The 17,068-nt window shown below is 40.6% G+C and overlaps 1 protein-coding gene across 1 annotated transcript in view; it reads left to right on the top strand.

Moving 5' to 3' along the window:
* Nucleotides 1-2,979: 2,979 nt before the first annotated feature.
* The window catches only part of ccdc141 (coiled-coil domain containing 141), an 85,180-nt gene continuing 71,091 nt past the window's right edge, over nt 2,980-17,068 (top strand). Inside the window, exons 1-2 of the mRNA XM_078404561.1 lie at nt 2,980-3,102; nt 3,348-3,470. Coding sequence (XP_078260687.1) covers nt 2,980-3,102; nt 3,348-3,470 — 246 coding nt within the window. The remainder of the gene's footprint in view (nt 3,103-3,347; nt 3,471-17,068) is intronic.

Here is a 17,068-nt window from a genome sequence, read left to right as displayed (position 1 = left end):
AACCATTCTGAGATTTCTTGGTGTAATTGTGTACTCCAGTTTAGTAAACTGAAGCTCGACAAACAAAACGCATGCACATTGGGAGTTGTGATTCCAAATTGTGATGGTATTATTGATCTAAAGAAAAACAATCTACACAGTTCACAAATGTAACAACATATGACACTCAACATAAGTTTTAAAAAAAGAATGTCATGCCGAGTTGAAGAACTCTCTTCAATACTTGGTTGCTTTAGAAACATAGACAAAAAGGTGCAGGAGTAGGCCATGCGGCCCTTTAGTTGCTGTGCAGGTAATCCATTTTACATAAGAGCAAAAGAAAATAGGAGCAGAAATAGGCTACTTGGCTCTTTGAACCTGCCCTGCCATTCAGTATGATTGTGGTTGATCCGTCCCAGGCCTCATTTCCTATGCCATTTTCCCATACCCCACTATTCCAAGGTCATTCACAAAATCATCTACATGAGTGAAACATGATTGAGTTAGACAGTGCAGATTACAACTAACAAGGCAATTGTCTGAAATATACTTGCTTGCATAAGAAGCCAGCCGAGCATTCAAACTGCATAAGCCACTTTGCCTTTATGTTGCTTAGCATTTTATGTTATGTGGGAAGTCAAATGTAAATTTCATGCGTTGTAAATACTGAATGTGTTCCTTAAAGCCTTCAAAATATAAATAATAAATTATAGAATGCTGCAGCACAGAAGGGGCACGGATGCCCAGGTGCTTTTATAACATGGAGTGTTGCCATGCAATGTCTGCTTCAGCATTTCTTCTTCCCCACTAGAAATTGTCTCCTCATCCAGATTTTAGCAGGTAGTTTCACATCAGGTAATGAAAGAAATTTAGTAGCAAATAAAATTATTTGCCTTGGAGCAGAAACAGGGATTTAAATTACCCACTTGTTCTGAACACTGGAGTGGTGGGATGTTGTGGTGGGGGCTTGTTGTCCTTTCACTGGGCTAGTTATGTGTTGTGAACCAACACTTTTAAGGTTTAGGCCAACATGATATTAGAATACACAAATGGCAGTTATTTGGCCAATGAGAGATGGTAGTAGATAATAACACATATATACACATATATATGTGTGTGTATATATACATATATATATATATATATGTATGTATGTGTGTGTGTGTGTATATATATATATATATATATATATATATATATATATATATACCAGCAGTATGTTTGTTGAGTTAGGAGGATCATGTCATGAGGTCATAAGGAATAGGAGTAGAATTAGGCCTTTCGGCCCATCATGTCTATGCCATTCAATCATGGCTGATCTATCTCTCCCTCCTAACTTCTCCTGCCTTCTCCCCATAACCTCTGACACTTGTACTAACCTTTTGGGCTCCACAAAGGAAATATTGTGTGTGGAGGAAGGAACTGCAGATGCTGGTTGACACCGAAGATAGACACAAAATGCTGGAGTAACTCAGCAGGACCGGCAGCATCTCTGGAGAGAAGGAAAGGGTGATGTTTCGGGTCGAGACCCTTTTTCAGACTTCTTCAGAATAATTGTGTGCAGTGGTAGAAGTGATCACTAACAATCAGTGACCACTAGTTTGTCTTGAAGCCAGGATACATCTATACATCAAGTGACAAATATTCCCTCATGCATCACATAAAATTGAATTCCTGGTTGCCACTACAACACTTTACCCACATTTGCAGTAAGCAGCTTGTTATCTAGATGTGTAACCCTTTCAGCTGCCCATTGAAAGGCCTCTAAAAATAGCAGCAAACGATTAAAATTTAGTACCAAGCCCATTTTAAGACAATTGCCACCTGGTTAATAGCAATTTCAAATAATTAAAATCGGCCTAATAGAGAAATAATTTTGGAAAATTAAATGCTTAGATATTCAATTTTCCACAGGGTTTCTCAGGACAAGAATAGAGTTTATAAAATGTAAATTCCAGGCCAACTATTCTGTTTCAGCAAAATTACCAAAAAAAACATTTAGATTTAGCTCTCAATTTCTGAAGATTACTTACTACTTGATAGCTGTGAATTTTCATTTCCCACATTAACTTTTTTACAATCGAACTAAAATTATTTAATTATAATAAGGTTAAATTCAGCTGTTGTGTTTTTTTGTAGTTTTGTGCACAGTTAACTTGTGCTGTGATTTACAAATTCACTTTCTCTTGATTCAGTAAATGAAACTTTGGAAAAAGTAGGGCCAAACCTATAGGGTTTTTTTAACCTTTAAAAACCATTTCAATTTTTACTGGTAACTAATTCCGGAAAACAAATTTATCCAGAAAGTTAGGTGTAATTCTAGTTAGAACAGTTGCATTCTGCTTATTTGCAAAATAAAGTTGCCACTTGGACAAAACTAATGACAATGTAACCATATGAGGTGTAAATTGTAACATCAGATTTGGATTTCAGTCTATTCTAGTATTGCCTTGTATTTTCTCAGAACAGGACTTGCCATCGCATGTTACCGTGACTTGCATAATATTCTACATCAACACCCGTTTGAACACCCATACATTAATTATCAGCTCAGAAATAAAACTTAACCATAACAATGTCAAGACTTCTGATTTCACAAAAATCTGAAATAATTTACTGAAGCAACTTTATGTTTACAGCTCTTAACTGAACAAAATAAACTTCTTCAAATTGCTGTTGTTTCCATTTGGTCTTCCAAGGTCATAATATTTTGTGAGGATCACATTCAATGTTTCTCTGTTGATAAAAGAACAGAGCTGGCTGATTATTGCTGTCAAAGTAGGGGTGTGTCAGCTTCCTAAAGCAGTGATACAACACATGCTGCCTTTATTTTTAAACTAGCACTTTTCTGCTGTGGAAACGTAACCAGTATTGGCTGAGTTCTTTTCCTGAATGCATATACAGTAATGGACATACGACTTTATTGTTTAAATGTTTCTTGGCAGCCTACTGGTGTTATTTATTGAACAATTATTTTAGTGGAATTAATCTGCATGCTGTATGAATTGTGAAGTTGCAGATATGTCCAGTGAAAGTGATTCTGGAGGTCGACCTTCAGCAACGACTGTTAGTACAGTAGCTGTCCAAACAGGAGACTCAAGAATTGTAGTAGCTATACTAAAGGCAAGTTTTCTCTTTCTAAAGTTAACTGTGGTGTACTGCTATTGTACTTTGATATAGGGACTTAATCTTTGTTACATTTAACTGGCTACTCACATAAAATTCTGCATGCTTTTATATTAAATGACCTTCTCAAAGTTTAAATCTTAAGTGTTTCGCAAATGCGAATTACAGTTTGATTAACTGCAAATCAACAATTTAAGGTATAATCCTAATTTCTAGTCAAATAATTAATCTTTGCATTTCAGTCTGGAACATGTGTGGAACTTCAGCTTGTTGAATCAAAACCAAATCTCCTTGAAATTGGCAGTAATCTGGATGAAACCAAGAAATTGCTGAACGAACATGAAATACTTCTGGTTAAACTAAAGGTAAGGAACGCAGCATGCTCAGATTGGCAAGATTCATATCACACAAATAGGAAGGTTAGCCTGTGTACTTTGTTCCATACAATGTTCACTTTAAAGCCAAATCTGTATGAATTGTTGAAACAAAAAAATACACGCTCATGCAATTGTATGAGAGAAAACAAAAACTCATGGAAAAAGCTGCTCCAGTGTTTCATTTAGTTGTACCAATGACTTTTCTGATGCAAATACAGATAAGGGAAGTAAAAATCTGGAGGCGATGATCAGAGTAGTTCTACCAGAATTGAGTTCAGTTGGAAATCGTAAGGTTAGTAAGAGAGCATTGATCAGGCAGGCAATTGTGTTCTTTGCCAGGTATCCCTATCCCTGGTCTCATATCCTCTGTGTATCCTTTACTCAGCCAACTATATCAAAGATATTTCTGCCATTTGAGGATAAAACTTCCACCGAATTGTGGTGAATTTAAGATTTGGTCTTTTTCAGAGCCCGATTGCTCACTGGAATTTCATGAATAGTTAAGAAGAGATTGGGTTTTGAGTATAGAAGTTGGGAGGTTGTGTAATGGTTGTACAATACATTGGTGAAGTCATATTTAGTGGATTGTGTTCAGTTTTGGTCACCCTGTTATACGAAAGATGTTGTTATGCTTGAAAGGGTTAAGAAAAGTTTTATGAGGATGTTGCCAGGACTTGAGGGCCTGAGTTATAGGGAGAGGTTGAGCAGGCTAGGACTTTATTCCTTGGTGGGTAGGAGGATGAGAAGTGATCTTATAGAGGTGTACAAGATCATGAAAGGAATAAATGGGGTAACTGTACATAGTTTTCTACCCAGAGTAGGGGAATGAAGAACAAGAGGACATAGGTTTAAGGTGAGGGGGGGAATGATTTAATACGAACCTGAGGGTCAACATTTTTACACAAAGTGTGGTAGGTGTATGGAACAAGCTGCCAGAGGAGGTAGTTGAGGCAGGTACTATCACAACATCTAAGAAACGTTTGGGGAGGTACCTGGATAAGATAGGTTTAGAATGATATTTATGGCCAAATGCAGGTGGGTAGGACTAGTTTAGATGGGGCATGTTGATTGGCGTGGGTAAGTTGGCTGAAGTTTCCACGCTGTCTGACTCTGATTCTGTGTGTCCCTTGAAACTAATATAGATTGAAGTTGGACATGAAATTTCTGAAAAATTAGTGCTAAATTTAATTCATTTTTACTTGAAACAACGAGGCGTGTCATTTCATCAACTTCACCACCAATTTCCATCCTGCACTCAGAAAATTCACTTGGACCATCTCCGACACCTCCCTCCCCTTTCTTGATCTCACAGTCTCCATCACAGGAGATAGACTATTTTTTTGTTCACCATTGCATTGTGGCAGTCATTCTACTATTAGAGAGGAAGATTAACCCTAAGTAAATTCAGATTGTTTTAACATGCACGTAGATTGTCTCCATTTCAAAAAGCTATTGGTAACGTGCTACACCGAAGGTTTGTTACACAAAATAAGTGCATATGGATTAGGGGAGATACATTAGCAGAGTAGGAGTATTGATTGAATGCCAGAAATAGAATAAATAAGTTTTTTTCAGATTGGCACGTAGTTACATGGATCACCACTGGGCTCTCAGCCATTTACAATCTGTGTTGATGATTTGGATGAAATTACAGAGTAATGTTTAAGGGTTGGGTGTGAGCTGTGAGAAAGATTTAGTGGGTTTATAAATAAACATTGGCAGGTTAAAGTTGTGGGCAAACAAATGGTGGATGGGATATATTGTGGGAAATTGTGAAGTTATTTATTCTATGATGGAAAAAATGAATATCAAATATTTTAACCTTCTTTACGCTGATTGTGGTGGGAGGGGTGGAAAATAAACTGGGACAGGACAAAGCCTGGCAAGTAATAGGTGGAATCATGTGACATTTGTTATCTCATCGTGGACCCCATGTGTTCTGGATCAGCTTTTTTAAACAGCTTGCTAAAATCCATGTAGTCTAATTTAACTGTCCTGCCTTCATCAATTCTCTCAGTCATCTCCTCAATAAACTCAACCAAATTTGTGGGACATGATCTCCCACAAACAAAATCATGCTGACACTCCATAATCAACCTCTGTCTTTCCAAATGCAAATAAATGCTGCTTATCAGAATTTCTTCCAGTAACATTCCCACCACTGATGTAAAGGTCACTGGCCTGAGTTTCTTGGCTTATCCTGGCAGCTATTCTTAAATATTAGCCATTCTCCAGTCTTCTTGAACCGCACCAGTGGCTAACAAAGAAACAAATACACCGATGGGCCAAAACATTATGACCTGATGAGCCAAAACATTATGACCACCTGCCTAATATGCTGTTGGTCCTCCGTGTGCAGCCCCATACACAGCAGGGTCCGATGCGCTGTGTATTGTGACACATTCTTCCCGTGACCACCATTAAAATTTTCTGTGGCGTGCCACAGTAGACCTTCTGTCAGTTCAGACCAGACAGGATAGCCTTCGTTACCCTCGCGCATCAATGAGCCTTGAGAGCCCAACACCCTGTCGCCGGTTTGTGGTTTGTCCCTCCTCGGACCACTGTCGGTAGGTACTCACCACTGCTGACCGGGAGCACCCCACAAGCCTTGCCATTTCAGAGATACTCTGACCCAGTCGTCTGACCATAACAATTTGGCCCTTGTCAAAGCCGCTCAGGTCTTTACTCCTGCTCATTTCTCCTGCATCCAACACATCAACTTCAAGAACTGTCTGTTCACTTGCTGCCTAATATATCCCACCCCTTGACAGGTGTCATTGTAACAAGATAATCAATGTTATTCACTTCACCTGTCAGTAGTCATTATGTTTTGGCTCATCGGTGTATATTTGCTGGGATCCCACCAATCTCCTCCACTGTTTCCACAACATCCTCGGATACACCCTGGGGATTTATCCAGCTTTAATCATTACAAGACTTCCTCCTTCGTACACAATTACAGCACTTCCTTCTTAGTAATGTCAAAATGCTACAGGAAATCACTGTTCTGTTCCCTGAACTCACTAATTTTCATGTCCTCCTCCACAGTAAATAGAGATGAAATGTATTCATTTAAGACCTCATTTATCTCCTGTGGCTCCACTGTAGAGTAATCTTTAAGGGGACTATTCACTCCCTGGTTACCTTTTTGTTATTAATATGCATAGAATCTTTTAATTTTCCCCTTTACCTTATCTGCGATGAGTATCTCTTATCTCCTTTTTGCCCTCCTAAGTTCCTCCCTCAGTACACTTCTACAACCCCAATGCTTGCTTGATCCCAGGTTCCCATTGTTGATATATGCCTCCCTTCTTTTTCATGACCAGCGTCTCAATATCCCTCATCATCCAGAGTTCACTAATCTGATTTGCCTTGCCCTTAACTCTATCAAGACCACATTCACCCTGAACTCACCCTATCTCACTTTTAAAAGCCTGCCACATTGCAGGAATCCTTTTACCTGCTATATGCCTCTCCAAATCAGCATTTGCAACATCCTGTCTAATGCTATCAAAATTAGTCTTGCCTCAATTTAGAATTTAAACTCTTTGTCCTATCTTTTTCCATAATTATCTTGAAATTAATAGAATTTTGGTCACGGGTCACAAAGTCCCGACTGGCACATCAGCCAATTGTCCAGCCTAATTTCCTAAGAGGAGGACCAGTGTAGCTGGACCAATAAACATTGCTTCAGAAAGATAACCCTTTAGCACCATTTAATCCCAGAAATTTTTATTTTTGAAAATTGGTCAGAAGATCCATAATTAAATGGCAATCTTTAAAAATATATATACATCTCCTTGTTTGGCATATGATCTGTATCATTTAAGCACAACATTCATGTTGATGCATAATAGCTGCTCCCTTGATAGATTTTGCCACCGACTGTTGGGGCAAAATGGAGGAGAAAATTTGTGGCTCTGACAAGTTTCAATCCTTGCCCAAATTGCAAAAATGATCCATACCGCAGCAGTATTTTTCTTTCTCTCCCCAAAATTCACAGTAAAGACTGTGTTTCACTCGTTATCACAATAGACAATAGGTGCAGGAGTAGGCCATTCAACCCTTCGAGCCAGCACCGCCATTCAATGTGATCATGGCTGATCATTCTCAATCAGTACCCCATTCCTGCCTTGTCCCCATACCCCCTAACAACGCTATCTTTAAGAGCTCTATCCAGCTCTCTCTTAAAAGCATCCAGATAATTGGCCTCCACCGCCTTCTGAGGCAGAGAATTCCACAGATTTACAATTCTCTGACTGAAAAAGTTTTTCCTCATCTCCGTTCTAAATGGCCTACCCGTTATTCTTAAACTGTGGCCCCTGGTTCCGGACTCCCCCAACATTGGGAACATGTTTCCTGCCTCTAATGTGTCCAATCCCTTATATGTTTCAATAAGATCTCCTCTCATCCTTCTAAATTCCAACATATGCAAGCCTAGTCGCTCCAGTTTTTCAACATACGACAGTCCCGCCATTTCGGGAATTAACCTAGTGAACCTACGCTGCACGCCCTCAATAGAAAGAATATCCTTCCTCAAATTTGGAGACCAAAACTGCACACAGTACTCCAGGTGTGGTCTCACTTGGGTCCAACTGCAGAAACTTTTTGCTCCTATACTCAACTCCTCTTGTCATAAAGGCCAACATGCCATTAGCTTTCTTCACTGCCTGGGGTACCTGCATGCTAACTTTAAGTGACTGATGAACAAGGACACCCAGATCTCATTGTACGTCCCCTTTCCCCAACTTGACACCATTCAGATTATAATCTGCCTTCCTGTTCTTACCACTAAAGTGGATAACCTCACATTTATCCACATTAAACTGCATCTGTAATGCATCTGCCCACTCACACAACCTGTCCAAATCATCCTGCATCCTCATAGCATCCTCTCCACAGTTCACACTGCCACCCAATTTTGTGTCATCCGCAAATTTGCTAATGATACTTTTAATCCCTTCATCTAAATTATTAATGTATATTAATGCAGTAAAAGCTGCCACTAAAGGACTATGTTCAAATCAGATCAGTTCCTTTTATTATGGCTTGAAAGGGGAAGTCATTCTCACGTTTTTCAGACACCAGATCTTAAACTACTAATGAATGAAACTGAAACAAGCTATATTACAAAAGTATTTATTAATTATTTTTCTATTATAGATTTAAGCAAAAAAATAACGCAAGTGTTTTAAAAAAAACCTTAAGATGAATATCTTCAGTCAGAATTAAATCTTTGGGCATTATAATTATACAGTGATTTTTATTTATCAATAAATTTATCAAGGGTGGCATGGTGGCATAGCGGTTAAGCGACTGTCTTACAGCGCCAGCGACCCAGGTTCGATCCTTATTAGGGATGTTGTCTGTACCCCGTGATCACGTGGGGTTTCTCCAAGATCTTTGGTTTCCTCCAAAAGGTACAGGTTAATTGGCTTAGTATAAATGTGAAATTGTCCCCAGTTTTGTGTAGGGTAGTGTTAATGTGCAGGGATCGCTGGTTGGTGCGGACTTGGTGGGCTGAAGGGCCTGTTTCCGCACTGTATCTCTAAACTAAAATTTTACGTGAAATTAGGTTGCACCATTTTGTGATTTTGTGTTTAATTAACTTTTTTAACAGAAAAATAAAACACAGTGATTTGAAATATAGCTGAAGGCTCCAGTTCATTTCTTACACTTTGCATTACAGTATCAGCCAATAAACTGTGGGCAGATGGAAGCTAAGCAAAAACACCATCAACATTTTATGTTGAACTGGCCCCTATTACAGCAAACAGCAAAGCAATCAAAGTTTGCAGTTTTGCTGATATTTGATTTCCCTTTATTGTTTGCAATAAAATAAAAGCTTCAAAAATGATTCCACACGTGGGATCAATATTTTCGACTAAATAAACAACAATGACTTTTAAGAGTAACCTACATTTCACTTTTGCTGATATCAATGGGTGAATGCAAGACATTCCCCTTTAACTAAAACATAGCACAAAAAGTAAGGAAATTTGTGTTTGGTAGATTATTTCTTTGTTGTAACAATGCTTCTTGGCAATAAATCTTATACCGTTGGAAAGCCTGTTTATTTCCCTTTTAAATGGTGCCACATTTGTAAGGAACATGCATTTGTGGGATGAGCAGCAGAGCTGAGTATGTGGGTTGCGCCCATGAAAAATCTGCCAAATCTTCTCTGCCAATGCCAAACAGCTTATTCTGCCATTGACTCTTGTTCGGTGTTGTTTGGTGGATTGGATGATTGAAGTCTGAAGAAACAAGACATATTGGCAATTTAACAATTTATTCATTTAATAAACAGGAGCCTCAGTAGCGTGTGGAAGAACCATACACAGCCACAACAGCCTGGCACCTCCTCCTCATGCTGGTCACCAGCCTGGTCACACACTGTTGTGGGATGGCATCCCATTCTTCAACCAGCATTTGTCGCAAGTCAGCCAACGTGGTTGTGTTGGTCACTCTGGCACGAACAGCACGCCCAAGCTGATCCCACAAGTGTTCAATGGGGTTGAGGTCAGGACTGCTGGCAGGCCATTCCATCCTCTCCACTCCCAAATTCTGGAGGTAGTCTCTGAGAAACCCTGCTCTGTGGGGGCGAGCATTGTCATCTTGGAGGATAGAGTTCGGTCCCAGACTGTGGAGATATGGGATTGCCACTGGTTGCAGAATCTCATCTCGATATCTCTCTGCATTGAGATTGCCTCCAATGATGACAAGCCTCGTTTTTCCAGTGAGGGAGATGCCGCCCCACACCATCACACTGCCTCCACCAAAATATGTTACTCTATCGGTGCAGCAATCAGCATAGCGTTCTCCGCGTCTTCTCCACACTTTGACCCTATGATCCAACTGCCGTAGGCAGAATCTGGACTCATCGCTGAACATAACGTTCCTCCATATGTTCAGGTTCCAGTGCATGTGTTGCCGACACCAGCGCAAATGGGCCTGACGGTGAAGGGCAGTCATGGCAGGCCTCCTGGCAGCCCTATGAGACCGGAGATCGGCTGCGTGCAGTCTGTTCCGAATTGTCTGGGCAGAGAGCCGTAGGCCATATCGTCCTGCAAACCTTGACTGCAAATCTGTAGAAGACAGCCTACGGTTCCTAAGTGCTGACAGGGTGAGGAAACGGTCTTCTTCGGGTGTCGTCTTCTTGGGACGCCCACTTCGCGGCCTGTCTCTGACATCCCCGTTATATGGAACTTGGCCTTCACTTTGGAGATGGTACTAGGGCTCACTCCAAATAATGCCGCAACATGGTTTTGCGGAACCACCCGCTTGAAGTTGCCCTATCGCACGGGCCCTATCCAGATCAGTCAAACGTGGCATGCCGATTCTTGGAGCAGACACCTACTGACCACTGTAGCAGGGCCCATGCTCACAGATGCTGCCAATCAGGTGCCAATCAGGCACCTGATTGTCAGCACCTGGGGGTACCAGAAGCTCAAAACAAGAGTCAATAGCAACAGCAGAATAAGCTGTTTGGCATTGGCAGAGAAGATTTGGCAAATTTTTCATGGGCGCAACCCATATACTCAGCTCTGCTGCTCATCCCACAAATGCATGTTCCTTACAAATGTGGCACCATTTAAAAGGGAAATAAACAGGCTTTCCAACGGTATAAGATTTATTGCCAAGAAGCATTGTTACAACAAAGAAATAATCTACCAAACACAAATTTCCTTACTTTTTGTGCTATGTTTATGTAGAAAGATTTTAATTTGATATTTTAAATCAGGTAATGGCTCCCATTACCTGCAGACACAAGCATGAATATTAAAACTTAAATGTTTATAGTCTATCATGGAGTAATTTCAGACTTCTAATTTCTTAATGCAGATGAAGTATTGCAAATGATGCCAGAGGACAGCAGAGTGTTGGCTTTCCGTTTTGCTGTGGCATTTTGTAACAAGATCATAAGGGATAGGAGTAGAATTAGGCCAGTCGGCCCATCAAGTCTACTCTGCCATTCAACCATGGCTGATCTCTCTCACCCTCCGAACCCCATTCTCCTGCCATAACCTCCTTCAAAAAGTTGGGAGCCTAGATCACCTCGTGGCACCGCGGGAGAAGAATGAGGAGGAGAAAAGACTTTGCCTTCCATCACAGTGAGGGTATGCCTAGAGCAATCACTGTGATGGCTGTTTTGTGTAAAAAATTATATCTGAGTGTCTTGTGCTTTTTAATGTCTACTGCCGGACCCTGACGTGAGAGGACGCTGGCGTTGAGTATTAGCCGCTTTTCCGTCAGGATAGTTTGTCTGTTTGTTTCTATGTTAATTGTTTTTGTAAAGCGCTTTGAGCATGTGATAAGGCGCTATATAAAATAAATGGATTATTATTATTATTATTATAACCTCTGACACCTGTACTAATCAAGAGTCTATCTCTGTTTTAAAAATATCCACCGGCGACCTCCACAGCCTTCTGGGGCAACGAATTTCACAGATTCACCACCCTCTGACTAAAGAACAAAAGTAACTAGTAAAAATATTTTCAGTGTCTTTCGGAGCAAGAATAGTGCTTTTAGAACATATGACAAAGGGGACATACAACAAGATCTGGGTGTCCTAGTGCATCAGTCACTGAAAGGAAGCATGCAGGTACAGCAGACAGTGAAGAAAGCCAATGGAATGTTTGCCTTCATAACAAGAGGAGTTGAGTATAGGAGCAAAGAGGTCCTTCTGCAGTTGTACAGGGTCCTAGTGAGACCGCACCTGGAGTACTGTGTGCAGTTTTGGTCTCCAAATTTGAGGAAGGATATTCTTGCTATTGAGGGCGTGCAGCGTAGGTTTACTAGGTTAATTCCCGGAATGGCGGGACTGTCGTATGTTGAAAGACTGGAGTGACTAGGCTGGTATACACTGGAATTTAGAAGGTTGAGAGAGGATCTTATCGAAACATATGATTATTAAGGGGTTGGACACGTTAGAGGCAGGAAACATGTTCCCAATGTTGGGGGAGTCCAGAACCAGGGGCCACAGTTTAAGAATAAGGGGTGGGCCATTTAGAATGGAGATGAGGAAACACTTTTTCAGTCAGAGAGTTGTGAATCTGTGGAATTCTCTGCCTCAAAAGGCAGTTTAGGCCAATTCTCTGAATGCATTCAAGAGAGGGCTAGATAGAGCTCTTAAGGATAGCGGAGTCATGGGGTACGGGGTGAAGGCAGGAACGGGGTACTGATTGAGAATGATCAGCCATGATCACATTGAATGGCGGTGCTGGCTCGAAAGGCCGAATGGCCTACTCCTGCACCTATTGTCTATTGTCTATATTACTCCCAGTTTAGAACATATTACTCCCATTTTACTCCCAGTTAATTAAAGTGCTTTATCGCATTCATGAAATCAAATCCATTACCCACCTTCACTCATTCTCCACATAACCCATCTTCTTCCATTTCAAGTATTAACTTGTTTTCTCTTAGCATATGCAATTATAACTGTCTTTAACACACCCTGTAGCAAAATAATAATCCAAGTTCTTAGAAATAATGGATAAAAAAATTCTACTGCATATTTATTTCTCGTCAATCATTTTAAGCTGATGATCCTTCAACATTAACATCCCAAAGAAGAAATAAATACATTCCCTCTTAAGGCCTGCTTTGTAACAGTGGAAATCATCCAACTATCTAATTTCTATCGATAACCTTTCCATTCATCACAAAATTCTGTTTACATTGCATTTTATTGTCTTTTCTATGTCTTTTCAATAAAGCAATGCAGATGCTGCCTGACCTAGAGTCATAGAGCACAGAAACAGGCCATTCGGCCCAAGTTGTCCATGCCAAACAAGATACTCCATCGAAGCCAGTCCCATTTGCCCACACCTGGCCCAATTCCGTCTATACCTTTTCTATCCGTGTACCTGTCCAAATATTTTTTAAATGTCACTACTGTACCTGCCTCAACCACTGCTTTTGGCAACTTGTTCCAAATACTCACCACTCTCTGTGTGGAAAATGATGCCCCTCAGGTTCCTATTAAAGAAGCCACACGGATGTTGGGACCAGTTGTTCAGTAGGCATCTGTGCTGGGAACTTTGTTGGTTGTGATATGTAGAAACGGCTTGAACATAAATGTAGATGTAGTAAGTTTGTAGACCTCACCAAATGTAGTAAGTTTGTGGACCAATCAACCATTCCTCAGCCCACCTGATTTTTAGTATAGTTTGTTCCTGTTAAGCTGCAACATGTAAAGTTATATTACAGTTTTCTAGGACGTTGGTTCGGCTGCATTTGGAATATTATATGCAGCTCTGGCCTCAACGTACAAGAAGAATGTGGAGGCTTTGGGGAGGATGCAGAAAATGTTTGCCAGAAATGATTAGAGGGCATTAGTAATAAGTAATAATTAGTAATAAGAGGGCATTAGTAATAAGTTGGATAAGCTTGGATTGTTTTCTCTGAAACATTGGAGGTTGAGGGAAAACCTGATAGAAGTAATACGAGAGGCATAGATAGGGTAGACAGACAGACAACCGTTTTTCCAGGGTGGAAATATCTAAGGCTGGAGTGCACAGCTTTATGGTGACAAGTTCAAAGGAGATGTATGGATCAGGTTTTTTACACAGTGATTGGTGGGTTCCTGGAATGTGTTACCACCGGTGGTGGTGGAGGCAGGTGTGATAGGGACATTTAAACATCATTTGCCAGGCACATGGATATGCAGGGAATGGAAGGATATGGATCATGTGTAGACCAAGGAGATTAGTCATATTCGGCTTGGACATTGTAGAGCTGTGCTGTTCTTTACTGTGTTCTCTGTTCTAAATCTTTCCCCTCTCACCAGAAATCTGTGCCCTTTATTTCTTGATTCCCCTACCCTGAGCAAAAGATCCTGGGCATTCATCCCATCTATTCTCCTCTTGATTTTATACACCCTAATGTGATCACCTGTCAGCCTCTTGCACTCCCAGGGATAACGTCCTAGCCTACTCATCCTCTTCCAATAGCCCTGGCCCTTAAGACCTTGCAACATCCTTGTAAATCATCTCTGCACTCTTTCCAGCTTAATGGCATCTTTGCTATACCAAGATGTCCAAAACTGAACACAATATTACAAGCAAGACCTCACTAATTTCTTGTACACTGTAACATAACTATTTGAAAGCTCATAGAACTGTGGCGGTTGGTCCTAAAAGGCTCGCCCACTGACATTTATTAGTCCAGCCCAATTCCTGAAGAGTAAATCAAGCTTTGCTCTTTCCCTTGTAGGGTCTTTAACATACTGCCTCAGGAAACCTTCGTGAACACACTTGACAAATTCCACCCCATGTAAGCTCTTCACACTCTGACAGTCTCAGTCTATATTGGGAAAATTAAAATCCCCCACGATGACAACTCTATTGGTCTTGCAGCTGTCTCTAATCTACTGGCATATTTGTTCCTCTAATGCCCATTGTCTACTTGGAACCCTGTAGTATACTCCCAACAGGGTGGTCATTCTCTTTGTTTCTCAGCTCCATCCATATCACCTCACTGGAAGCTCGCTCAGTAATGTCATCTTTAGGTTTTCGTTCATTATTGTCACGTGTATTGAGGTACAGTGAAAAGCTATGTTTTGCATGCTATCCAATTAAATCAGATAATATAATCTGATATCTGATTTAATCAACCCAAACTCAATTACAATCCAAACGTCTTTCATCGCTCGCTGCCGTGCCCCTGCCCATCCAGTCCTCTGAACTTGCAGTCATTGACTCCTGTATCATCTTCCAGCCTCCCACTTCCTCATTATTGCATTTGATCCAGTCCTCCTGCCAATCTAGTTTAAACTCTTCTGAGTAGCACTAGCAAACCTATCCACAAGGATATTGGCCCCAACAGTTCAGGTGCAACACTTCCCTGTTGTGCAGAACACTATCCTACCCTTGAGGTCCTGCCTCGCTCCTTGCAGGACCTCATCCCTTCTCTTAGCTATGCCGTTTATGCTAATGTGCACATCTACCTCTGGCTACTCACCCTCCCCCTTATGAATATTCTTCAGCCACACTTAGACATCCTCAACCCTGACACCAGGGAGACAACATACCACATGCCTCCCTGGTGCAAGGGTCCAGGATGTCCTGGAGAAAAAATGGTCATCACCAACTAAGTAATTTTTGAGTGGATTTGCTTTTGTAACATAGGAAGCGAACACGGAATGGATCTCTTGGTAATCTGTTTATTGTCTCGAAGGTGATTGGGTGTAAATTTCAGCAATGTCTGTCCCTAATCAATTTCCAAAGAGTATCACAAGATCTCTTTATATCTACACAAGGTTGTAGATGTGCATGCCTTACATTAATAACCTACCTGTCAGAAGCCAACTTGGACAAGGTAATATTCTAGAGTCAAATGACAAACTTAAGGTTGCTGAAGTAATTTAAACCCAAAACTACATGATTCAAAGATGAAAGTGCAACAAACTCAACCAACACGACTGGCACCACACAGTTATATTTGACATTGTTCTTAAGACCTATTTATTTTTTAAACCTCTTGTGAATATCAAGTCAGGAAAGCAGACAATTATATTTTACTAGACCAAGTGTACCCGTTGGGCCCAAACCTTTCCTGCATTGGTGCAGCACCATCCCCTCCCCCTCCCCCCTCCCCCCTCCCCCCTCCCCCCTCCTCACCCTCCCTCCCCCTGCCTCCCCCCCCCCTCCCTCCCCCCTTTTTCTCCAACCAAACAGAGACAATACCAGTTATTCATTGTTTAGTTCCTGGTAAAATGTAACTATTCACAAAGAACTGGAACACCAGCATTCTTTAAAAACTTTGGTCACTGTAACGCTGAGGTTCCTTGTTACTTGCAGAAGTGGGGGCTGAATGAATGTTGGTGCAATTTAAGAGCTGTGAGAACTTCAAAATTATACAGTAATAGGTCTGTGACTACTGCAAAGCTTTTAATTTATGAATCATAACTTTTGTTATGCTTAATATAAATTTTTGTTTGTAGAAATCATAACTGATGATGTTTCACAGTCCCTTTGTTTATTGGTGGTTGCCATAATGAAAGCTTCCATAAATAAATCTATGTCTTAAATTAATTGAAAACTGAACTTGCAGTGAATATGAGAATTTAAGTCACTCGACTAAAATTTACCCCATTTGTTGCCTGGAATAGTTCTAGTTAGTCATTTTTTTTGTAGGCAGAGAAAATTACTGGGCTGACAAATTGCATTCTTCATGCTTAATTGGTATTTAATGTGGGAAAGAACTAGATATGGGAAAGAACTAGATACAAGTTAAACTGGTACATTTGCCCTTTAATAGAAAATTACACATTATTCTTGTCCATTATGGCAATATATTTCAGTTATTTTTTCTCTGAAAATCTGAGCTCTGAACCTCTTGATATCTAGTCCACGACATTACCACACGTAGCTTTCTGAGGCTCCCAGCTTTAGTCAGAGGTCTTGCTCAAATGTAAACATTTGCAGAGATCATTTGATCAATCTGGTATAGTGTCGTAGTTTTATGCCTCCAGTTGTAGTGGAAACTGTTACAAGAGCCCTGGGGGGCACTTATCAGCAGACAAAAAGAAATTGAAAGCTGGGAAGAGGGAATCATTTTTTTGATGCTTTTATTAATAG

The sequence above is a fragment of the Rhinoraja longicauda genome, chromosome 8 (assembly GCF_053455715.1).
Source record: "Rhinoraja longicauda isolate Sanriku21f chromosome 8, sRhiLon1.1, whole genome shotgun sequence".
Taxonomy (NCBI): Eukaryota; Metazoa; Chordata; class Chondrichthyes; order Rajiformes; family Arhynchobatidae; genus Rhinoraja; species Rhinoraja longicauda.
The sequence above is the reverse complement of the archived record's forward strand: the minus strand, read 5'-3'. Positions and strand labels throughout refer to the sequence as shown.